General features: G+C 44.1%; 1 protein-coding gene across 1 annotated transcript; it reads left to right on the top strand.

Annotated features, from left to right (window-relative positions):
* The first annotated feature begins 7,953 nt into the window (after window positions 1-7,953).
* On the top strand, window positions 7,954-11,721 carry LOC122687592. Its single transcript, XM_043893178.1, has 3 exons — window positions 7,954-8,618; window positions 8,823-9,027; window positions 11,139-11,721. The coding sequence occupies exons 1-3, from the start codon at window positions 8,001-8,003 to the stop codon at window positions 11,150-11,152; spliced, it is 837 nt and encodes a 278-aa protein (XP_043749113.1). The 5' UTR covers window positions 7,954-8,000; the 3' UTR covers window positions 11,153-11,721.
* The last annotated feature ends 13,948 nt before the right edge of the window (window positions 11,722-25,669 follow it).

Genomic DNA, 25,669 nt, shown 5'->3' with positions numbered 1-25,669 from the left:
ACAATCTAAGCCACCAGGAATATAAAAAGCTATGTATATCTACATCTATTAGTATTTGTTTTATTTTCTTGTTTTGTTCTTCTTCAGAGACTGATATTATCTGTGTTTTAATCTTCTTTGTCTACATTCATTATTTTTTTAGTTATTTCTTCATTTATTTTTGATTTTTAAATTTTCTTTAACACCTTCTCTCTCTATTAAGTCATTAAGAGCTTCATTTGTTCACCCTTATTATTCCCCAAAGTTTTTCAAACTTTGTCTTAAATAATTTTGTCTCATGTTTCTAATATTTTCCTGAGTTCTGTCTGGTTTATGTTGTTCTTCATACGTTAATTAGTTTCTTCAAGTTTTCTAGCTTATTTTGAAAGAGTAAGCTATGATTTTGATCAGTTTTTGAATATGTCTCTCAAATATGCTAATATGCTTACACTGTAAGGATGTTGTACACATTCTAAGTCGCTTCAGTCATGTCCAACTCTTCGTGACCCCATGGACAGTAGCCTTCCAGGCTCCTTTGTCCGTGGGATTCTCCAGACAAGAATACTGGAGTGAGTAGCCATTTCCTTCTCCAGGGGATCTTCCCAACCCAGGGATTGAACTCTCAGCTCTTAAGTCTCCTGCATTGGCAGGCAGGGGCTTTACCACTAGGGAAGTGCCGCTTGGGAGGCCAAAAAGTGGAAATGTTACTCTCTCAGCCCGGTCTGACTCTTTACGACCCCACGGACGGTAGCCCACCAGGCTCCTCTGTCCATGGGATTCTCTAGGCAAGAATACTGGAGTGGGTCACCATTCCCTTCTCCAGGGGATCTTCCTGACCCAGGGATCAAAGCTGGGTCTCCTGTATTGCAGGTGGATTCTTTACCATCTGAGCCACCAAGGAAGCAACGTTACACAGTTTTATTTCCTTTTTCTCAAAGCATCTTTATAAAAGATTTGTTTTGACTTTACTAGCTTTCTCTTATTTTTATGTGAAAAGCTTTTTTTCCTAAACTTTTTAAAGGAGGTGGAATTAAGATAACTTTTTAAACTTTCCAAGCTCCTTACTTTGATATTGCCTTATTCAGCCACTTACCTTTTGTGAACTCATGTCTCTGTCTCCCTCTGTTTTATCTGGACCTTGCGACTCCTTCACCACTCTCAGAACGCTACTCAATTATTCTGTTCTCATCGGCTTCTCTTCAGGGGAGAATCCTATCCTGAACGGAGCCCCGATGGTGTAATTCAATGGTTCTCAGAGGCCAGGTCACTCCAGCTCCTTCATCTTTTCATGACAGGCCCTTGCACTCATGACTACTACTACTGATAAAAAAATAAAATATCTTCTGATATTTCACTTGGCATGATACCCTCCAAGTGCATCCATATTGCCACAATTGGCAAATTTTTTTTCTTTTTTATGGATGAATAGCATTCTATTTTATATATATATATGGTGGTTTAGTTGCTAAGTCGTGTCCAACTCTTGCAACCCCATAGACTATAGCCTGCCAGGCTCCTCTGTGAGCCTGGGATTCTCCTGACAAGAACATTGGAGTGGGTTGCGATTTCCTTCTCCAGGATCTATTTATATATCACATCCCTATCCATTCATTTGTGATGAATATTTAGCTGGCTTCCATAGCTTGGCAATTGTAAATAATGCTGCTGTGAATGTTGGGCATGCGTGTATCTTTTCAAATTAGTGTTTTTGATATACATATATATACCCAAAGGTAGAATTACTGGACACTCAGTAACCCTATTTTTAGTTTTTTGAGAAACATCCATACTGTTTTCCAAAGTGGCTACACCAATTTACATTCCCACCAACAGTGTATGAGAATTCCCTTTTCTCCACATCCTGGTCAACATTTGTTATTTATGTTCGTTTTGATGATAGCCATGTGATAGGTGCAATGAGTGAGAGAGAGAAGGGAAGAAAAGCAAAAGAGGTGTAGGGGAGAAAGAGGTATAAACGACTAGGTACAAAAATAAGCTGTAAAAATACATGGTTTGGGCTCTCCTGGAGGCTCAGTGGTAAGAATCTTCTGCCAACACAGATGACACAGAAGACCTGGGTTTGATCCCTGGAGAAGGAAATAGCAACCCTCTTCAGTATTCTTGCCCCGAGAATCCCATGGACAGAGGAGCCTGATGGGCTATGGTGTCAAAAAGAGTTGCACACAACTTAGTGACTACACACACATACACATATATTGTTCAGCATGAGGAATATAGCCAATATTTTATAATAACTGTAAATGGAGTATAACCTTTCAAAATTGACACATAAAATTATCTATCACAATTACCTTGGGCTATGTATCCTCCGGTTACCTAACTAGAAAATTAACAAACAAAGCAAAGCAAAATAAAACTTCATGATTCTGAGTTGAGGGCTTCCCTGGTGGCTCAGATGGTAAAGAATCTGCCTGAAATGTAGGAGACCTGGGTTTGATTCCTGGGTTGTGAAGATCTGCTGGAGAAAGGGAATGGCTACCAACAGAAAAGTGATTTTTCTTTCATATTACAATTGAATTCCTTCTATAGGGAATCAGAAAAGAATGAAGCAGGAGTGATTCTCAAATTGCCATCTTCTCTGTAATTCCCATTTAATCTATTATAATTATGCATTTATGCTGGGATAATGATACAAGGTTATCTAGTTACAGGTTTATAAAGTAGTAATTATAGATCTCTGCTTCTTAGAGAATTAACTCTAATAAGTAATAGTATTTGTCTTAAATACACCTCCCTTTCATGTCTTATAAAAGAGTTATACAGTCACATACTTCTTTCACTAAATTTGCATAATTTTGTATGCTTGCTTTGATTGCTGGAGAAAATTTAAATCTCTGCTTTTTAAGATTCTCCAAAATTCAGTTCAGTTCAGCTCAGTTCAGTCACTCAGTCATGTCCAACTCTTTGCAACACCATGGACTGCAGCACATCAGGCTTCCCTGTCCATCAACAACTCCGAGAGTTCACTCAAACTTATGTCCATTGAGTCGGTGATGCCATCCAGACATCTCATCCTCTGTCGTCCCCTTCTCCTCCTACCTTCAATCTTTCCCAGCATTAGGGTCTTTTCAAATGAGTCAGTTCTTCGCATCAGGTGGCCAAAGAATTGGAGTTTCAGCTTTAGCATCAGTCCTTCCAATGAATATTCAGGACTGATCTCCTTTAGGATGGACTGGTTGGATCTCCTTGCAGTCCAAGGGACTCTCAAGAGTCTTTTCCAGCACCACAGTTCAAAAGCATCAATTCTTCAGCACTCAGCTTTCTTTATAGCCCAACTCTCACATCCATACATGATTACTGGAAAAGCCATAGCTTTGACTAGATGGACATTTGTTGGCAAAGTAATGTCTCTGCTTTTTAATATGCCATCTAGGTTGGTCATAACTTTCTTTCCAAGTGAAAGGTCACGCTGATCGCAGGCGGGAAGTCGCCAGCCAGAAAATGCTGACAGAGAACCACACCCCCCCAACCTCACCGCCCCCCCCACCCCCCCGGCCGAAAGGTCTCAGATAAGCCCGTTGCCAGGCTGACTGACAGGGACAGATATCCACCAATCAACAGCCTGTTGCCAGGCAGACTGATGGACGCGAAGGCGCCAAGACTCCGGCCAATCAAAAAACCGACATGGGACCTAGAAGTCCAATCAGCACCTTGGTCCCGCCACTTCCGTATCTGTCGGGGTATATAGGTGTCGCCACCCCTCCCCGCAGATTGCAGACTCCCGTTTTTTTCCTTGCTCGCGCCTGGGAGCTCTGCCCGGGAGCGATTGTCCAATAAAAGCCTTTTGATACTCCGGCGCCCCTTTGTCTTGTCGCAGAGTTCTTACATCTGGCGCCCAATGTGGGGCTCGAGGTGAGGGCCCTGGCTCACACCGTGCAGGCCCCCTGGAGCTCCACCGCCGCGGCCATAGGTGCCCCAGCCACGGACCAACCTCCCGGACGGCAGACGACAGGGTAAGTCCCTCCGGCTTTGGATCCCGCCACCCTGAGCGACCACTTCCTAGGGCCGGATAACCGGTGCGCACATATCGGGCCCTCATCCGGCAGCTGTGCCTCCTCCCGGTTCTCAGCTCGTGCCGGAGATGTCCTAATCAGCTGAGTAACCCCCGGTCTCTCTCGAGACCTCCGGCTGCCTCTGTTTGCCAGGGGACGCCTGGACAATAGAGGCTAGCCCCACGTGGTCGCCATGGGGTCGACAGCCTCCAAACCCGAGTCCAGTTGGTCTACTCCGCTAGAATGCCTGCTAGCCAACCTAAAAAATCTGAGGTTAACGGGCTACATCAAGCCAAAACAGCTCATTTTTTTGTGCTCAGAGGCTTGGCCCCAACACCCCCTAGACAATGATTCCCGTTGGCCCCCCACAGGGATGCTAGACTTTGATGTCCTCCGTGATCTAGATAATTACTGTCGGAGAACGGGAAAATGGTCCGAGGTCCCCTACGTACAGGCTTTCTGGACACTGTGCTCCCGCCCTACCCTTTGCACAACCTGCTCGCCGACCCAAATTATGCTCACCATGGCTCCTAAATGGCCTGCCTGCCCAAATCCAGACCCCCCTCCCAAAGAATTGCCAGGCCCTGAGTCCTCTGCCTTCTCTATTCCCCCAGAAGACCTGGTCGCCCCCCAGCCCTATGTTCCTCCGACTCCATCAGTTTCCTCCCCCACTCCCGCTTCTCTGACTCCAGTGGCTCCGTCCCCCACTCTCACTTCCCTAGCTGTCCCAACAACACCTCCCCACACCTCCTTAATCAATACACAACTGACTGACACTATACGCCCTCCTCCTACTCCCATTCTCTATCCTCCACTACCTCCCCTAACACCCTCCCCATCACCGGTCAGCTCACACACACGGTCCCACGGACAGCCGTCCCGAGATTCTTTTCCCCGTGCCCCGGCCCCCCTACTCCCTCTGAGACAAGTAGCCGGAGCTGAGGGCTTAACACAGGTCCACGTTCCCTTCTCCCTCCAAGACCTGTCTCAAATCGAGGCCAAGCTTGGGTCATCCTCATCCGACCCTACCCGTTACATTAAGCAGTTCACCCAACTGACCCGTTCATATGCCTTAACCTGGAAAGATATCTATGTGGTCTTAGGTTCCACCACCACCCCAGAAGAGCGACAAGCCATCTGGACGGCCGCTAGGGCCCAGGCCGACCAGAGACACTACGCTAACCCCTCTCCTGAGCGCCCCCCCAGGGGCCCAGGCAGTCCCTGACACAGACCCTAACTGGGACTATCAAGAGACTGGGGGAGGCGAACTCAGGGTCAGATATATGGTAGAGTGCCTCCTGGATGGCATGGAAGCCACTTCTAATAAAGTGGTCAACTTCCTCAAGCTGGATGAGATCACCCAGGGCCCTGACGAAAACCCCGCTATGTTCTTAAATAGGCTGACAGAAGCCCTTATCCAATATACCCGACTGGCTCCAGACTCCCCAGCTGGAGCAGTCACTCTGGCCAATTATTTTATCTCCCAATCCGCCCCCGACATCTGAAAAAAACTGGCCAAGGCTGAGGACGGCCCTCAGACTCCCATACGAGACCTGGTAAAAATGGCCTTTAAAGTTTACAATGCCCGGGAAGAGACTGCAGAGGCTAGTCGTAAAGCCAGACTGAGACAAAAGGCCGAACTCCAGGCCAGCCTCCTCAACCAACAAACCCAGGCTCTGGTAGCAGCCCTGCGGCCGGCAACGGGCTCGGGCCCACAAAAACCCCCACCGGGGGCCTGCTTCAAATGTGGCAAAGAGGGACACTGGGCCAAAATGTGTCCTAACCCAAGACCGCCCACAAGGCCCTGCCCAAAGTGCAGGCAACGCGGACACTGGGCAAGTGACTGTCCCTCAGCCTCTCGGGCCCTGATCCCAGGGGGTAAGGGACCAGAGCGACCCAAGATGACTCTGAGCCCAGACCCCGCCCTACAACTGCTGACCTTTGATTAAGACTGAAGCCGCCTAGACTCAGGAACCCCGATAACCCAAGCCGAGCCCAGGGTAATGCTCCAGGTAGCGGGTAAGTCGATCGACTTCTTGGTTGACACGGGGGCTACCTATTCGGTCCTTCCCTCTTTCGGAGGCACCTTGCGTCCTTCCTGGGACTCGGTAATGGGAATTGACGGCCAGCCCTTACAGCCTTTAGAGGCCAAGCCCTTAAACTGCCAATTAGATAATTGCCTATTCACCCACTCCTTTCTAGTTATTCCCTCCTGTCCGACCCCTCTGCTAGGGAGAGATATTTTAACAAAACTCAAGGCCACACTTCACCTAGCCCCAGGGCCTTTCCCTTCCACAGGCAGATTCCTACTGCTACTCACTGGGTCCTCTAGCTCCCAAATAGATCCCCAGGTTTGGGACACCGAGATCCCAACAATTGCCCAACACCAACCCCCAGTCCTCATCCACCTAAAAAATCCCACCTGTTTTCCGGCTCGGACCCAGTTCCCCCTGTCCCAGCCAAACCTTCGAGGGCTTAAGCCAATCATTGACCGCCTCCTGGGACAGGGCCTACTGGTCCCCACCTCGTCCCCATGTAATACCCCCATCCTTCTGGTCCGTAAGGCCTCAGGAGCCTACCGACTAGTCCAAGACCTCCGGCTTATCAACGAGGCCGTTGTCCCTACACACCCACTGGTCCCCAACCCCTATACTTTATTGTCCCAAATACCCATGGGCACCACCCACTTCATGGTAATCGATCGCAAAGATGCATTCTTTTCCATCCCAATCCACCCCGACTGTCAATTTCTGTTCGCCTTCACCTGGACTGATCCTGACACCAGACAGGCCACTCAACTCACGTGGACGGTCCTGCCTCAGGGGTTTCGAGGTAGCCCTCATTACTTCGGCCAGGCCCTGGCCTGGGACCTGGCCCTCTGCCCTCTTAGCCCTAGTACCCTGCTCCAATATGTAGATGACCTCTTACTATGTAGCCCTTCCGAAGATCTCTCAAAACAACATACCACAGCTCTCCTTAACTTCCTGGCCTCCAAAGGATACCAGGCCTCACAGGCAAAGGCCCAACTCACCCAGTCCTCAGTTACTTACCTGGGATTACGAATTACCCACACCACCAAGGCCCTCACAACTGACCGTTGCCAACTTCTCCGGTCTATCCAGCCTCCAACTAACGGAGACCAAATCCTGTCTTTCCTGGGCCTGGCGGGATTCTTCCACCATTGGGTTCCCAACTATGCCTCACTGGCGAGACCCCTCTATACAGCAGCAAAAGAAACCCCAAAGGGGCCACTCTCCTCACAAAACGAGGTCACCCGAGCCTTTCTCACGTTACAGTCTGCTTTGACATCTGCCGCTCCCCTTTCCCTGCCTAATCCAAACTACCCCTATCATCTCTATACTGATGAAAAGGGGGGAATAGCCTTTGGGGCCCTGGTACAGCCGGTGGGCTCTGAGTTGCTGCCTGTCACCTTCATCTCCAAACAACTAGACCCCACTGCCAGGGGATGGATCCTCTGCCTGCGGGCACTGGCAGCGGCAGCAGCGGTTTACATGGACGCAAAAAAGTTACTTCAAAGTCAACCTCTAACCATTTTCTCCCCTCACCGCCTCAGTGACCTCCTGGCCTCCAGATTCCTCTCTGACCTCAGCGACTCCAGACTACAGCAGTTCCACTTAATATTCCTAGACAACCCACAGGTCACCTTGGGACGTAGTTCCCAGCTGAACTCGCTATTTGCTCTTCCCTCTCTCCCGATTTCCCCAAGAGTCCCTGCTCACCAGTGTACCGAGGTCTTGGACTCTCTGACACAGCCACCTCCAAACCTCTTTGCAGAGCCACTGCCGGATCCCGATATAACCATGTTTGTCGACAGGAGTTCCAAAAAAGGACCCAGATGGGTGCTGGGCAGCGGCATATGCTGTAGTCACCCTACAGAAAGTCCTTGAGGCCCAACCCCTCCCACTAGGAACAACTTCCCAAAAGGCAGAACTAACTGCATTGACCCAAGCCCTACACTTAGCAAGAAACAAAAGGGCCAATATCTACATGGACTCTAAGTACGCTTTCCTAATCGCCCACTCACATGAGACAATCTGGAAAGAGAGGGGCTTTCTCACAACTAAAGGCTCCCCAATATGTAATGCCTCCCATATTACCAAACTACTGGAGGCCATCCCCCTGCCAAAAGAAGTGGCCATCTTACATTGCCGGGGACACCAGGCAGCTCACGATAAAATAGCCCAGGGTAATAATTTGGCTGACCAGGTGGCCCGGCAAACTGCCCTGCAACAAGAGGCAGCCCCTTTACTGGTCCTAGAAACCTCCTTTACCCCTAAATACACGAAGGCAGAAACCAGAGCTCTACTCGCCCAGGAGGGGACACAAACACATCCTTCCGGATGGATCACCCTCCACGAAAAACTGGTCCTCCCTGAACAACAAGCCATTACCATCATAAAGCAGATCCATGACACCCTCCATATTGGACCGCGAGCTCTCTTAACTTTCCTTAGCCTGCTCTTCTCTCCTTTTCACCTTAGACAGGCCATCCAGACCATACATCGCTCCTGTCTGACCTGTGCAACGATCTCTCCTCAAGGAGGGCTCCGGCCCCCCCAGGAAACCCACCAGCTGAGAGGACATCTGCCCGGTCAAGATTGGCAGGTGGACTTCACTCACATGCCCAGACACCGGGCTTATCGTTATCTGCTGGTACTCGTGGACACATTCTCAGGATGGGTCGAGGCCTTCCCCACTTCCTGCGAAACGACCACAATAGTGTCCGAAATGCTGGTCAAACACATCATCCCCCAGTTCGGACTCCCTAGCTCCCTCCAATCCGATAACGGACCTGCTTTTGTTTCGCAGATAACCCAGCAGGTAGCTGCAGCCCTCAACATCACCTGGCATCTTCACATCCCGTACCGACCCCAGTCATCGGGTAAGGTAGAACGGGCCAACGGGGTCCCCAGGGCCCACCTCGCCAAGCTCGCCTCAGAAGTGCGGCTCTCCTGGGTCGACCTCCTCCCCTTGGCTCTCACCCGCATCCGCACAACACCGCACTCAAAGACAGGTTTGACCCCCTTTGAACTGCTGTACGGCAGGCCCTACCTGCTGACCCATCCACCTCCCCTGGCCAATTAGCTGCCCCTCTTCACCCGCCTGCGTGCCTTACTCAGGGAACGCGCAGATCGGGTCCTGCCACAACCTGGAGACGGTGACGGCTCCATCAGACTGCTGTCGCCCGGGGACCAGGTGCTACTCAGGACCCTGTCTCCTGGGCCCCTCCAACCTCGTTGGACAGGTCCTTACACAGTAGTCCTGACCACCCTCACCGCAGCCAAGCTCTCAGGCCTTGAACCCTGGTACCACGTGACCAGGCTCAAATGAGCCCCCCCGCCGCCCCCAGCTTTCCAGAAAGAGATCCAGGCTTAGACTCAGGTCCAAAGGCTTCGCCAGGACACACATACCAGTCCTCTCTAACGCGGCCCACAAAACTAAAAATCTCCCGGACCCCCTTCCCACCAGCGGCCAAAGAATGACAGGCACCCTCCTATTGCTTGTTCTCCTCGGTCAGACCTACGGGGGATTTGATGACCCGGCTAAGGTAAGGGAAATCCTGGCCAGGCAAATGGGAAAGCCTTGCGACTGCGCCGGGGGGACTCTCTCCCAATATCCCAAGGGAAGGGTCAGACACATCCAATCAGTCAACTGTGGGGATAAAATGGCTTACAACTTTATAGGGTTCGGATACCTGCCCTCCTCAAATGGATACACACTCATTGGAAAAGCCAATTCATGGCAATGCGTTAACGCCATCCAGACCCCAGAACCCCTGCCCCCAGGTCAGCTCAAGAACTGCCCTTGCTTAGAATACCAGGAAACTCTCCACTCTCTATGCTACCTTAAGGAACAGGCACACCAATGCAGGGGCCCAAAAAATAAGACTTATTGGACTGCAACACAAACAGGATACTTCCCAGGTACATCGGGCCCAGGCCCTTCCTCACCTGCGTGCCCAAATAAGGTAGGTAAAGAGGTCTGCTGGAACCTAAAGGCACCCATACACATCTCAGATGGAGGAGGGGTCCAGGATATGACACGAAGGGAACAAGTCCAACAAAGACTCCAAGAAGTAATAGACCATTACTTTCCAAAAGTCCATTACCATCCCCTGGCCCTGCCTGACCGGCGGGGCCCTCTACAACTAGATCCAGCAACTACAAACTTAATACAGCTAACATGGGACACCCTAAATCAGTCCAACCCTGAATGGGCCCAAGATTGCTGGATATGCCTAGCCGTAGGTACCCCTCGCCCGCTAGCCGTGCCGGCCAACCTCTCCCAACTGGTCAACGCCTCCGCAGACCCAGCAGCGTGTAAAGTGACACCGCCCTTGCGGGTACAACCGATAGAAGCCTCAATAGGATACTGCCTACGAGGCCAAATAACAGACAACGAGACAGCTCTAGACGTGGGGGTGGGAGACTTTGCCAGCTGCACCACAATACAGAACATCACCACCTCAATATGCGCCCCTCGTCCCCTGGTCTTTGTCTGTGGAGGAAACCTGGCCTATACTTTCCTCCCTACAAACTGGACTGGAACCTGCATACTCGCAGTCCTGCTCCCAGACATTGACCTGATATCAGGAAAAGAACCAGTCCCCATACCCACTCTAGACCATGTGGCCGGGAAAAAGAAGCGAGCCATCCAAATGGTACCCCTGCTGGTGGGACTGGGCATATCTACTAGCTTAGTGGCAGGGGCAGCAGGGATTGGCCTCTCACAGCACACATACGCCAAGCTCTCCCAACAGATCATATCAGACGTCCAACATGTGGCTGACACCATGTTAGAACTTCAGGGGCAAATAGATTCTCTAGCAGAAGTTGTCCTCCAAAATAGACGTGGGCTAGACCTCCTCACTGCCCGAGAGGGAGGCATATGCCTTTTCTTACAGGAAAGATGCTGTTTCTATGCCAACCGCTCCGGAATAGTCCGGACTAAGATTAAAGAACTACAGAACGACCTGGAACAAAGGCGCAGACAGCTCCAGGAAAGCCCCCTCTGGACCGGACTCAATGGTTTACTCCCATACTTCTTGCCCTTTCTAGGCCCTATACTCCTGCTGGTTATGAGCCTCACCATAGGCCCCTGCCTCCTCCAATTTGTTTTTCACAGAGTCCAAGAAATAGCGCAGGCCGCGACCGGACGGGCCAAGAAACTAACAGCTAACACTCAACTCAATCAAGAAGACAGACCTACCTCACAATCCCACACAAGCTGACCTTTCGTCCTGACCGGCCCTGACCCCCACGTCGCCCCCGTCCAGCAGGAAGTAGCCAGAAGACAAACGTCGCCCCTTGTCCTATACCAAAAAGGCCGGGATGAAAGGTCACACTGATCGCAGGCGGGAAGTCGCCAGCCAGAAAATGCTGACAGAGAAGCGCCCCCCCCGCCCCCTGCCCGCCGAAAGGTCTCAGATAAGCCCGTTGCCAGGCAGACTGACAGGGACAGATATCCACCAATCAACAGCCCGTTGCCAGGCAGACTGATGGACGCGAAGGCGCCAAGACTCCGGCCAATCAAAAAACCGACATGGGACCTAGACGTCCAATCAGCACCTTGGTCCCGCCACTTCCGTATCCGCTGGGGTATATAGGTGTCGCCACCCCTCCCCGCAGATTGCAGACTCCCGTTTTTTTCCTTGCTCATGCCCGGGAGCTCTGCCCGGGAGCGATTGTCCAATAAAAGCCTTTTGATACTCCGGCGCCCCTTTGTCTTGTCGCAGCGTTCTTACACCAAGGAGCAAGCACCTTTTAATTTCATGGCTGCAGTCACCATCTGCAGTGATTTTGGAGCCCCCAAAATAGTCTGTCACTGTTTCCACTGTTTTCCCATCTATTTGCCATGAAGTGATGGGACCGGATGCCATGATCTTAGTTTTCCGAATGTTGAGTTTTAAGCCAACTTTTTCACTCTCCTCTTTCACTTTCATCAAGAGGCTCTTTAGTTCTTCTTTGCTTTCTGCCATAAGTTTGGTGTCATCTGCATATCTGAGGTTATTGATATTTCTCCCAGCAATCTTGATTCCAGCTTGTGCTTCATCCAGCACAGTGTTTCTTGTGATGTACTCTACATATAAGTTAAATAAGCAGGGTGACAATATACAGTCTTGACTACTCCTTTCCCTATTTGGAACCAGTCTGTTGTTCCAAAATTACAGTCTGTTGTCTCCAAAGTTACATACAAGTATATCTTTTTCTTCTTTAATTCTTATATATTATTGTCTTGTAATGAAAAAGAGAAACAATGTGAGATCAAGAAAGAAATACTGATTCAACGATGAGCATGCATGCATGATAAGTTGCTTAAGTCGTGGCCGACTCTTTGTGACCCTATGGACTGTAATCTGCCAGGTTCCTCTGTCCAAGGGATTCTCCAATGCAGTGGATTGCCATGCCCTCCTCCAGGGGATCTTCCAGACCCAAGGAATAAACTGATGTCTCTTTCCATCTCCTGCGTTGGCAGGCCGTTTCCTTACCACTAATGCCTGCAATGCAGGAGACCCTGGTTTGGTTCCTGAGTTGAGAATATCTGCTGAAGAAGGGATAGGCTACCCACTCTAGTATTCTTGGGCTTCCCTTGTGGCTCAGCTGGTAAAGAATCCACCTGCAATGTGAAAGACCTGGGTTCGATCCCTGGGTTGAAAGATCCCCTGGAGAAGGGAAAGGCTACCCACTCCCGTATTCTGGCCTGGAGAATTCCATGGACTGTATAGTCCATGGGGTCCAGAGTTGGACACTATGGAGCGACTTTCACTTTCAACACCACTTGGGAAGCCCAACAAGGAGCATTCTGTACCAATGTAAGCATTTGTTAGATTCTAACCATCCTCCTGCCTACCATTTCCATTCATTTTCAGCATGAATGAAAGCCTAAACTGCATGAGCTGATGGAACAGAGGATTTGGGGTAACAGTAACTTGAGGTTTATTTTGAAGTTTGTCTTACTTGTGTGCTGTGCTGTGCTAAGTCACTCAGTCGTGTCTGACTCTTTGCGACCCCATGGACTGTTGCCCACCAGGCTCCTCTGTCCATGGGGATTCTCCAGGCAAAAATCCTGCAGGGGGTTGCCATGCCCTCATCCAGCTAAGTGCTCCCTATCCACCTGATACTCCCTGTCCTCACCAATGTGATGGCACCTGGTTGCACCTTGACAAAAAGAGGACAGACTATGCACGCATTTCTTGTTCTGTTGTTCTGGCTCCTCAGCTGCCTCTGTGAAGAGGTTCTTCCTGGTTATTTGACTTTAAAGGAATAAATTCTTGTCATTGGCACTGATATTAGCACACTTTACTAGCTAGCTGAGCTAACAAGCCACATATCTGATGCCAAGCTAAGCATCCAGTTTGATTGCTGGGGAAAGGGGTCTTGAATAACTTAATTTATTAGGAAAGCAATAAGTAGAATAAACAGCAATAACAAAAAAATTTGGTTAAATTTTATCTGGTTCCTGTGATAACAGACCCAGGAGAAAAAAATCATCCACTAAAGTACAGAAAATTGTATATACTTGGAGGCCATCATTATTTAAGATTTCTGCTCCATTAATTGGAAATGTAGGTTTTCTAGATGGCTCGGTGGTTAAAAAAAAAAAAAAAAAAAAAACCTCTGCCTGCAATCCAGGGAGACATGGGTTTGATCCCTAGGTCAGGAAAATCCCCTGGAGAAGGAAATGGCAACCCTCTCCAGTATTCTTGCCTGAAAAATCCAATGGACAGAGGAGCTTGGAGACCACAAAAGAGCCAGACACGACTGGGTGAATAAACAATGACAATTTGAAACATACTCCCTAACAGACTCACCAGTGTGCTTTTCAGGGTTTGTGAATTCACCTCATAAATATCTGTTGGGAAAATTTATGTTTAATGTGCTGGGTCAAAATAAACTGTTGAGATTAATGAAGTTAAGTATAATTAATCCACATGAAATAATTCAATTATGGGAAAACACATTTGGGCGAATCCAGGAAGATTACTGTTTATTTTTCTTAGTTTAGTTTCAAGAGTGCTTCTTATAAAATGTATGAGATTCTGTGAATTTAATAGCTTCCCCCAGATTTCAAAAATGTACAGTAAATGTATTTTCCATGAAAAAAAAAACAACCTCAAATAGTTTTCCTCATTTTGATTTGAAGCAGTGATATTTATCAAGGTCTATTTTAAAATTCTCACAGTATACTTTTGTTTCACAAGTGCTTTTATTGATAATGATTAGCCACTTTCTTCCCACTTTAAAGTGACTTTAAAATGATATATTGATATAATACACATTTTTGGTCCACTTGAAAATAACAAACGGGAGAACATTACTATTCTTTTCATTTAGTCTAAATTTTGGTAGAACGGTTTCACAAGAATGCAAGCACTTTATCTTCAAAGTAACATTAGAAATTACTAGAGGGTGAGCATCAGTTGGGGCCTCCCTGGTGGTTCAGTGGTAAAGAATCTGCCTGTGAGGCAGAAGACGCAGGAGACTCTGGTTCGATCCCTGGGTTGGGAAGATCCCCTGGAGAAGGGCATGGCAACCCACTCCAGTATTCTTGCCTGGAGAATCCCTTGGGCTGAAGAGCCTGGCAGGCTACAGTCCACGGGGTTGCAAAGAGTTGGATATGACTAAAGTGACCATGCACGAGCATCACTTCTTTCCTATTTTATAAATCCAATGCTACCAAATGAAGAAGCATAGTTTGGATTTCTTTTAATCTGATGCCTCAACAAAACAGAGCCAAAGATAATTTATAGATATTAGTACTTACTAAAGTCACCGAAGATTCTACACAGAAGGAACGTCATACAGGAGAAATATGGTATGACATTCCCTACACACAGAGTCTAAAAAGAAGTGATACATATGAACTTAGTTACAAATAGACTCACAGACTTAGAGAATGAACCTATGGTTACAAGGGGAAAGGATGGGGGGAAGGGTTAGTGAGGAAGTTTGGGATCAACATTGTACACACTGCAATGTTTAAAATGGGTAACCAACAAGGACTGACTATATAGCACAGGGAACTGTGCTCAGCATTATGTGGCAGCCTGGATGGGAGGGGAGTTTGGAGGAGAATGCATATATGTGTATTCATGGCTGAGTCCCTCTGCTGTTCACCAGAAACTATTTCACCATAGTTAATCAGCTTAAACTCCAATATAAAATACAAGTTTAAGAAATTAACAAATAAAGATGCAAAGAACTTATAGAATAAAAATTTTTTTTTCAAAGTCACCCAAGAAGCACTGCACAATTTTTAGGGATAATTATCTTTTTTTAAAATTTATTTTTATTTTTTCCCCAATTATTATTATTTTTTCCCCCAATTATTTTTATTAGCTGGAGGCTAATTACTTTACAATATTGTAGTGGTTTTTGGATAATTATCTTTAAAGCCACGCTTCATGGTCAAAGCTGGAGGCAATATGAAATTAAAGAGTTCATCAAGGAAGGTCTCATTTGCACCTATACCCTAATTAAAAGTGAATTCAAACTTGCCATGCCAACTTACCAAGCACATATTTTGTGATATTGAAAACCCATTCTATTTTTTGGCTTTAAATGTCTCTATTAGTTGACCTACTGAAAGGATTCAGTTTTGTTTCTGACCAAGTACTCTTCCATTGTTTCCCTTGTGAACCAAGTTTTAATTTCTGTTCTGAAGACTTTCAGTTATCTTTTACTTAATTCGTAGGATTCTTGTTATCAGTTTGTTATTGCTAAATAACATGCAATCCTGAAACTTGGTGGTTTTTTTTTTTTTTAAGCTGATGTCTTAAGATAACAATCATATATCACTTCTCACAGGTTTTCATGTTGGCTGATGAGGTCTACTGATCTTTTCCTGGGTGTGGCTGGCCAACAGTAAACAAATTCAAAATTGTTCCCATCTGAGTGTCCATCTGGGATTTACTCACATATTTGGCATCCAGTTGACTAATTAGCCTACTGAGGAGTGAAAGACCCCATGGAACCGAGAATATGTTTCCATTTGAGGTCACCTTCAATCAGCTCTCTGTATCAGTGGTCCCCAGGACCACTCCCCAGATTCAGCGATTCTCTAGGAGACCCAGTATATGGTGTATATTGCTATATATAGCAAAAGGATACAAAGAAAAATCAGCAAAAGCGGAGGCAGATGGGGCAAAGTCCTGAGGAAATGAGGCACAAGTCATCAGGAGCCCTCCCTGAATAGAATCACATAGGCTGTGCCTGATTGCCCCAGCAATGAATTGGGACAACACATCTGAAATGCTGTCTACCAGGGAATTTCATCAGAGATTCAACACCTAGGCTTTATATGAGAGGCTGGTTATGTAAGCACCATCTGCCTGGCATAGACCAAAATTCTAGACTCAGAGCAAAACCAGGTGTTCAGCACAAACCATATCATTTGTCCAAATATTTTAGGCACAGTGAGGCACTCTTATCAGTTAGGGTGGTAGGGACATTCGAGATATCCAAGTTTCTAGATGCCAGCTCAGGGCTTATCTTGCAAGCAGGTCTTTCCAAAGATAGCAGTCTCAAGCCTTCTATGTTTAACTTTTTCTGGATACTGTCCCAGGCATGTTCTCCAGCTAAGGCTCGAGTTCCAAGAAGACAAGTGGAAATTCAAAAGGCCTCTTGAGGTCTAGACTAGGAATTGGCACATGGAAAGGCTAATAGAGTTTTGCCAAGAGAACGTACTGGTCATAGCAAACACCCTCTTCCAACAACACAAGAGAAGACTCTACACATGGGCATCACCAGATGGTCAACACCAAAATCAGACTGATTATATGCTTTGCAGCCAAAGATGGAGAAGCTCTATACAGTCAGCAAAAACAAGACCGGGAGCTGACTGTGGCTCAGATCACGAACTCCTTATTGCCAAATTCAGACTTAAACTGAAGAGAGTAAGGATAACCACTAGACCATTCAGGTATGACCTAAATCAAATCCCTTATGAATATACAGTGGAAGTGAGAAATAGATTTAAGGGAATAGATGTGATAGACAGGGAGCCTGATGAACTATGGACGGAGGTTTGTGACATTGTACAGAAGACAGGGATCAAGACCATCCCCAAGAAAAAGAAATGCAAAAAGGCAAAATGGTTGTCTGAGGAGGCCTTACAAATAGCTGTGAAATGAAGAGAAGCTAAAAGCAAAGGAGAAAAGGAAAGATATTCCCATATGAATGCAGAGTTCCAAAGAATAGCCAGGAGAGATAAGAAAGCCTTCCTCAGCGGTCAATGCAAAGAAATAGAGGAAAACAACAGAATGGGAAAGACTAGAGATCTCTTCAGGAAAATTAGGGAACATTTCATGCAAAAATGGGCTCAATAAAGGACAGAAATGGTATGGACCTAACAGAAGCAGAAGATATTAAGAAGAGGTGGCAAGAATACACAAAAGAACTGTAGAAAAAAGTTCTTCATGACCCAGATAATCACAATGATGTGATCACTCACCTAGAGTCAAACATCCTGGAATGTGAAGTCAAGTGGGCCTTAGAAAGCATCACTATGAACAAAGCTAGTGGAGGTGATGAAATTCCAGTTGAGCTATTTCAAATCCTGAAAGATGATGCTGTGAAAGTGCTGCACTCAATATGCCAGCAAATTTGGAAAACACAGCAGTGGCCACAGGACTGGAAAAGGTCAGATTTCATTCCAATCCCTAAGAAAGGCAATCCCAAAGAATGCTCAAACTACTGCACAATTGCACTCATCTCACACACTAGTAAAGTAATGCTCAAAATTCTCCAAGCCAGGCTTCAGCAATACGTGAACCGAGAACTTCTAGATGTTCAAGCTGGTTTTAGAAAAGGCAGAGGAACCAGAGATCAAATTGCCAACATCTGTTGGATCATTGAAAAAGCAAGAGAGTTCCAGAAAACATCTATTTCTGATTTATTGACTATGCCAAAGCCTTCCACTGTGTGGATCACAATAAACTGTGGAAAATTCTGAAGGAGATGGGAATACCAGACCACCTGACCTGCTTCTTGAGAAACCTGTATGTAGGTCAGGAAGCAACAGTTAGAACTGGACATGAACCAACAGACTGGTTCCAAATAGGAATAGGGGTACGTAAAGACTGTATATTGTCACCCTGCTTATTTAGCTTATATGCAGAGTACATCATGAGAAACTCTGGGCTGGAAGAAGCACAAGCTGGAATCAAGATTGGCGGGAGAAATATCAATAACCTCAGATATGCAGATGACACCACCCTTATGGCAAAAAGTGAAGAGGAACTAAAAAGCCTCTTGATGAAAGTGAAAGGAGAGAGTGAAAAAGTTGGCTTAAAACTCAACATTCAGAAAACTAAGATCATGGCATCTGGTTCCATCACTTCATGGGAAATAGATGGGGAAACAGTGGAAACAGTGACAGACTTTATTTTGGGGGGCTCCAAAATCACTGCAGATGGTGATTGCAGCCATGAAATTAAAAGACGCTTACTCCTTGGAAGAAAAGTTATGACCAACCTAGATAGCATATTAAAAATCAGAGAGATTACTTTGTCAACAAAGGTCCATCTAGTCAAGGCTATGGTTTTTCCAGTGGTCACCTATGGATTTAAGAGTTGGACTGTGAAGAAAGCTGAGCGCTGAAGAATTGATGCTTTAACTGTGGTGCTGGAGAAGACTCTTGAGAGTCCCTTTGACTTCAAGGAGATCCAACCAGTCCATCCTGAAGGAGATAAATCCAGGGTGTTCATTGGAAGGACTGATGCTGACGCTGAAACTCCAATACTTTGGCCACCTCATGTGAAGAGTTGACTCATTGGAAAAGACCCTGATGCTGGGAGGGATTGGGGGCAGGAGGAGAAGGGGACGACAGAGGATGAGATAGCTGGATGGCATCACCGACTCAATGGGCATGAGTTTGAGTAAACTCCGGGGAGTTTGTGATGGACAGGGAGGCCTGGCGTGCTGCAAGTCACGTGGTCGCAAAGAGTCGGTCACGCCTGAGGGATTGAATGGAACTGACTGAACTTCTGACATAATGTACTGACCAGAGAAAATACCAAGATCAAGAGGTGAGAACATGGGCTCCATTTCTTTATGGAGTGCTCATCACCAAGGACATAGACAGTTATTGATTGGGACTATGAAAACAGTCAGTCTACCATATCCCCCAAAATTCTATACTGTCTTAGAAAGTTGTGAGAAGCTTATGACTGGCCCCCCAGCCTACCCAGGCAGCTTTGTTCCATTCCACAGAGAGCTTCTATCACAAACACCTTCCACTATCATCTCTGGATAAGATTCTTGTCATTTTTCCCAAAGCTAATTCTCAGCCTCAATTGAGAAGCAATTATGGTGTCTCTCCACAAACACGAATGTGTTGGGCCCACTGCTCGGATTCTTGAATTTCTTTCTTCACCCTTAATGCATGGGGATTTGCAATAAGACAGCTGCTATTTCTCAGGCATTTGGGAGATTATGCCTTAGGCAATTCAGAAAGGATCTCCATCAACTCTATCTCCGGAGTGTCTTCATCATTCCCACTGATGAAGTACAGTCACTGTCACTGTCACACCCAGGAGGTTTCAAACTCAACTGGGCTTAGTTCAGTACAGAACAGCCAAACCCAAGACTGATCCCGTCTATGGGAATCCAGCTCTGAAACTTTCCAAGAGCTCGTCCAGGGCTCCTTGGGCAGCTGGTAAGAATACTTCAGAGAAAATTTTAGAACAGTGCAGTACAGACCCCACATTCTGGGTCTGGGGGAAGAGTAATGACATGGAAATTAGAAATAACTGATGCCTAATACTGTTTCCTTTTGATATTTTCAGACTAATGATGAGCAGAGCGTGTCACTGGTGGAAAAATTTTATGACTTTTATTGGTAAAATGGCACAGCTGTAACAGTTTCACTTTAGTGGACTACACAGTCTTAATACCCAAAATAGCAGATCTTAGCATGGACTTTAAAGGAACATTCCTCTTAGGACGCTTTCCCGGACAATATAATTCCTCCCCACGACATTTCCTTGGCAGGACAATCTGACCAACTTTGTCTCAGCCCAGACATGACAACACTAACTGTTCTTTCTCATGAGCTAATGAACTGCTCTCTCTGATTACCTTCTTCCCACATTCATTTGGCCTGACTTTTAAAGCTAAGTCAACAATTTCATGCCTGATAGAATGATTTTGAATAGAGCATCATTACTTTAAATAAATAAGTGCTTATAATATTTTAAAGCTTGAAATTTGAGGGTGAATTCTTGACAGAAAGTCTATCATGCTGTTCAGAAACACTATATATGTATACTTTAATATCCAAAGTAAAGAATGCACAATTGAAAAAATATTTGCATTTAATCAAAACTGGTATATTCACAGTTAAGTCTTCAAGAAGTTTAAAGGGTGGAATAAACTTTTGTGTCATCTATATTGACAATTTTTTGTGCAATATTCTTTGTGAAGTTTGTCCAAAAGAAAGTATTTTGTTTGAAGCAATTAATTAGAAATAAATAAATAGCTGGCATACATTGAGTCCTTAGTATAGGAAAGATATCATATAGAAGACTTTATATATTTTATCATTTACATCAACCACAAATAAAACAACTTTGTTTAGGGGTGTTATTTTGCAGATGGAAAAACTAACACAAAAGTGTAGTGGCTTAAGCAAGAATTCATTAATAATGAGCAACAAGGTCAGCACTGGAATTCAATCATTCTGACTCAAAAGATCAAATCTGACTTAAAATTGTTAGCATACTTAGATACATATCAAATGCCAACACATGGGTGCACACATACCCACCCCACACACATATATTTAGAGTGTAATTGGATCTTTTCAAACCTAAGAAATTCTACCCCAAAAATGACTTTATAATCTTCAAAGCGATATTAGTTTAATTATATGCCATAAGTAGAATGAAACCACTTGCATATGTTATACTGACTACAATATATACTAGAATGTCCCCTCAGATTCTAAGGCTTAAAAAAAAAATTGTTGCTAAGATTTTATTTATTTTTTTTCCAAAATGATGATTCTTGGCAGACAGCATATGATTTTATTCACAGAAACATTGTCTTAGTGAACTTTCTCTGTAGGAAAATTTTGAAGAGAATTTATAGAAAACACTGCTCAGGAAACTTCCTTTTCGAGACAGGCTGTTAGGAAGACTGGCTGTGTCAGAAAAAAATGCCTAAGAAAATATTTCAGAATGAATCATGGAGACTTTCTCCAAAAGATTCTAATAAATATGAAGAACATACACCCTAATTTAGGGATGAATTTAACTTTATCCAATTGAATTTTAGTTAAAGGACTATCAGTTCAGTTCAGTCACTCAGTCATGCCTGCATCTTTGCAACCCCATGGACTGCAGCATGCCAGACCTCCCTGTCCATCACCAACTCCTGGAGTTTACTCAAACTCAAGTCCATTGAGTCGGTGATGCCATCCAACACACTATAGTGATTTCCTTGTTTCTTAACTAAATCTGTCAGGTCTTATCCAAGGAGTTTGGTAGTGGATGGCCTGAGTAGGGGAAATCCATTTTGATTAAACCAGAATAATCATGGGTAGGTTGGTCATAACCTGAAACACTACCAATCAAATTTTACTTTGAAAGTTAAAATATGTCTTTGGAGATGAAGGCAAAGTAAAAGTGGATCTAGACCTTATGTTTGTTTTATTCATTTGTTGTAAAATTGTCTTCCTATTTCAGATCCCTGGAAGAAACAAAAGCAGTAACCCTCAAGAAAGCACTTTGATTTGGAATTTCATCCATTTCCTACCCTACAGAATATCCAAGACTCAGAGCCACTGTTAAAGGAAGACTTTCTAGTGTACAGGGCTCATCATGGAACATGAGCAGGGCTCCTGGAGCTAGGCGAGTGTTTATTTCCAGAGAGAGAAGGTAGCCTTCTTTCCACCTGGTGAGGGTAAGATTATTAGCTGACACACATTTGAAACATGTCATAATCCAAGGTCTGGGGTAAGCACATGGCATGGATTAATTTAATAAACCCTTGGAGTGCTGTTATTCTCTCTTTTTTTGCAGATTAGAAGATTGAGAACAGAGTTTGGGTAACCTGTTCATATGAAGAGAGTCATCTTAATCTAGCCACTTGGACATGAGCATTATTTCTCTAAATCTTTGTCTCCCATCCACTACAAACTTTTGCTCCCCAGATACAACCAGAACTGATAGGGTGGGGCAGAGTCCTTGAGATCACTCTTCACCACTAGAGGCCCAAAGGACTCTGCATGGTACCATGGAGCCATTCAAGATTCTAGACATGTGTCAGGGTCAAGAAGAGAAGAAGAAACTAGGAAAAATTTGACATTCTTGCAAAGCCCAAATTGGTGTCATTGTATCAACAATCTATGTGATATTAACTTAGTGCAGAATGAGTAGGCCCTTGAGGAGTGATCTATTGTACCCAAAACCTTCACCAAAACTTGCCCAGACTTCTCAATGTCACCAGCAAGAAGCCAGAAAGAAAATTCCAGATTAAGATTAGGGCCTTCGTGCCATATCCATTTTTCTTACTCCATTTTTTATCATTCTCTTTTGTTCTCCCCCTTTGTCCTCTTCCCAGGATGATTTGTGTTTTGCTAATTCTGTCTCTTTCCAAAGTCCTTCTATCCTAACACTTATTGCCAAAAAGTATCATTAAATGTGCTTTTCCTCACTGGAACTGTGGAGGATACAAATCAGAAAGAAAAAGAGTTCTTAGCAAGTTTTTCTCCTGTTATTTTCCTTTGCCCTTATGATGACTATTTTCAACCCTATTGTTTCCACAACTACTTCCTGGGCCAATTCCTCATTTCTGCCCATGTCCCACCTTCAGAACTTAGAATTTGGAACTTGTGCTTAGGAGGATTCTGAAAAATAGTTTATCTGTCAACATTCAGGTCAGAATTCAATAGTCAGAGAGCAAACATAAATAAACTCAGCCTCTCAGATGTAACCTTACACTAGGAAAGTATAAGGCAAAGCACACACGACTTGGTTTCCCTTCCATCGTTGCTCAGTCGCTCAGTCATGTCCAACTCTGCAGCACGCCGGGTTTCCCTGTCCTTCACTATGTCCTGGAATTTGCTCAAACTCATGTCCATTGAGTCAATGATGCTATCTAACCATTTCATTCTCTGCTGCCCCCTTCTCCTTTTGCCTTCAATCTTTCCCAGCATCAGAGTCTTTTTGAGTCAACTCTTCACATCAGATGGCCAATGACTTACTGGTGAATCAACCGGTACCTCATTAATCACAGCATTCTGATGTACATTTAGGGGGTACTTTCAAAGAATAATTCTTTAGACAACAAGAATAAGTGGGATGAGTGTGCAGAAAACTCTTGAAGAACTACGGGCTGTACTCTTTGCTGCTCTAATCCTCAATGCATCTATTTAGATTTCTTTCCTAGGAATTTTGTCCTTGTCTACAGAGAGGTTTTTTTCTCTGACTTCTAGAAACATCAATTTGTAATTCTAAAAGACCAAATGTTTTATAGCTGTGCTTGGAAAAATCTCCTTAGCCTTTGAGATTTCCATTTTCTTAATTCGCAAAATGAGTAGCTTAAGTTAGACCATTCTAGTTTATCAGCATAGTCCATATCCAGGGTTTATTAGATGCTGAAGTGCTAACATTGATCTTATATTTGAGGATATGTCTATGAAAATAAAAAAAATTCACTCATTTAGATGAATCATGTGTGCAATTATAGCCACTCAGCAACTCAGACACCTAAGTAACTGTCAATTTTTTATGATTTTATGAATATTTTCTTATGAAAACATAGTTACAAAATTCTACTTTATATGCAAAACAATAAACACATTTTGAATTTTGTTACCAATACACAGGAAACTTAAAGGTGGATGGAGTTCAGTTTCTTCAAGTTCCTTTTATAAGACGATATAATTAAACTAAATAAATTAGGCTCCTCCCATCACATCTCAATTTCTTTCATTTGCCTACACATTATGTGATCTTGGTTTAAAATTTAAAAAAGTTTTCCATTGCTAGTTCTATCTGAAATAACTACATATTTTTCTACAATTTCAATAATTTAATTTCATATAATTTCTCTTAATTTTTCCCCTTATAAGCATAATTCATTTTTTGCTGACTTATTAGATATCAGTTCAGAATCAAATCACTATAATAAATGTGTTAGTAGTAATTTTCCCGTCTGAACACACTGACCGGTCAATTGCTACATTGCATGTCAGTATTTTCAACATAGCAGGATATTTTAACAAAATGAATACAGGGATTATGAAACAAATAATTCCAGTGTTTGAAGAAACATTTAAAAGACAGATAATTGTAGAAATCATCTCATCAACATTTTGAACAATGACCACAGGGCTTCATCTATAATACTTCCAGAACCTCACAACTTCACTAAATAGTTCTGATTGGTATGACTTTATGTTGGACTGATAATTACATTTCTCTTTTTGGTTTAAATGTTGCTTTCTGGGATAATCTTATCAACCCAGAATAATCTTAGCAATTTTTATTCAAAATAATTCCTCATGTATACCTATAGCAACAGCTATTCTCTATAACATTCCCCTTTGCAGGATGTTTATAGAAGTCCCCATAAATAAAAACCAAGAAAATGAAACACAAATGATTTCTTTACATACATGTGTGTCTAAATTGTATTTCACATATTAAGAAGAAACATTAAACTTAATGTCAGGACTAGGAAAACATTAGTAGAAAACAAAACACACATTTGTTTTTAAGGGTAAATTTCCCAAGTAAATATTCTATCACATATCTAAGTCCAATATTTTAGAATTTGAAAGCTAACCTTATAATATTAATATAATCTAGATTGTTTTTAATATTTCCTACTAGAAAAATCAGCAATAGGCTTCGTTTAATAGAAAACATTTACCATGTTATCTTTATGAGACATGGATGGCTAATCCATTGTTTTGCAAAAAATGATTTCTTTTTGAGATGTGAGTGCTTGTTTAGTTTAGTCTAAAAATAACAAAGCTAATCTTAAAAAATATAATAGACTATTCCACTAGCTTTGCTACAACAAATGGAACAATAAATGACTTAGGATGTACTTGTTATTATAGGACAAAACATAAAGTTAATGGGATGTGTTCTTAAGAGATAAGCATGACTTTTGTGACATTAATGAATTTAGAGTTTAGTCTCTCTGTGTAGCAGACTCTTACACCTTTGTTTTGATCTTGTCATTGCTTTCTAATTAGTTTTTCTGTTTGACAGGTCAACATTCTAGAAATGTGGTTTTTGTGCCTTTTATTTTTAAAGAGTATGCCTCTTAGATCATTTCCTTGGGATGAAGTAATATGAGAAAAATAGATGGTCCTTCCTGGCCTTCAAATTTACTGGTCTTCTACTAAAGCTAATTTAAGTCATTAATGTATTATTTACATTTTTATGCTGAATTTATCTACAGTTTTGAACCATCATCCCCCAAGCTTCTATTACGCCTTTGCTTTCCAAATCCTCTTCTATCCTGCACAAATTCACTTCATCTCTCTTCTGCCCTGGTTCACATGGCCCCTAATGTGGACTGCTAACGCTCCTGGTCTGAGCAGCTATGTTTGTTTATACTTTGTTTCCCTTTTGCATTTGGTCCATGATTTACATAATTGTTCCTAACCTGAATTGCCTTGGCGTTAGCAGTCAAATT

Source organism: Cervus elaphus, chromosome 31, assembly GCF_910594005.1.
Source record: "Cervus elaphus chromosome 31, mCerEla1.1, whole genome shotgun sequence".
Lineage (NCBI taxonomy): Eukaryota > Metazoa > Chordata > Mammalia > Artiodactyla > Cervidae > Cervus > Cervus elaphus.
This window is presented reverse-complemented; position numbering and strand designations above follow the sequence as displayed.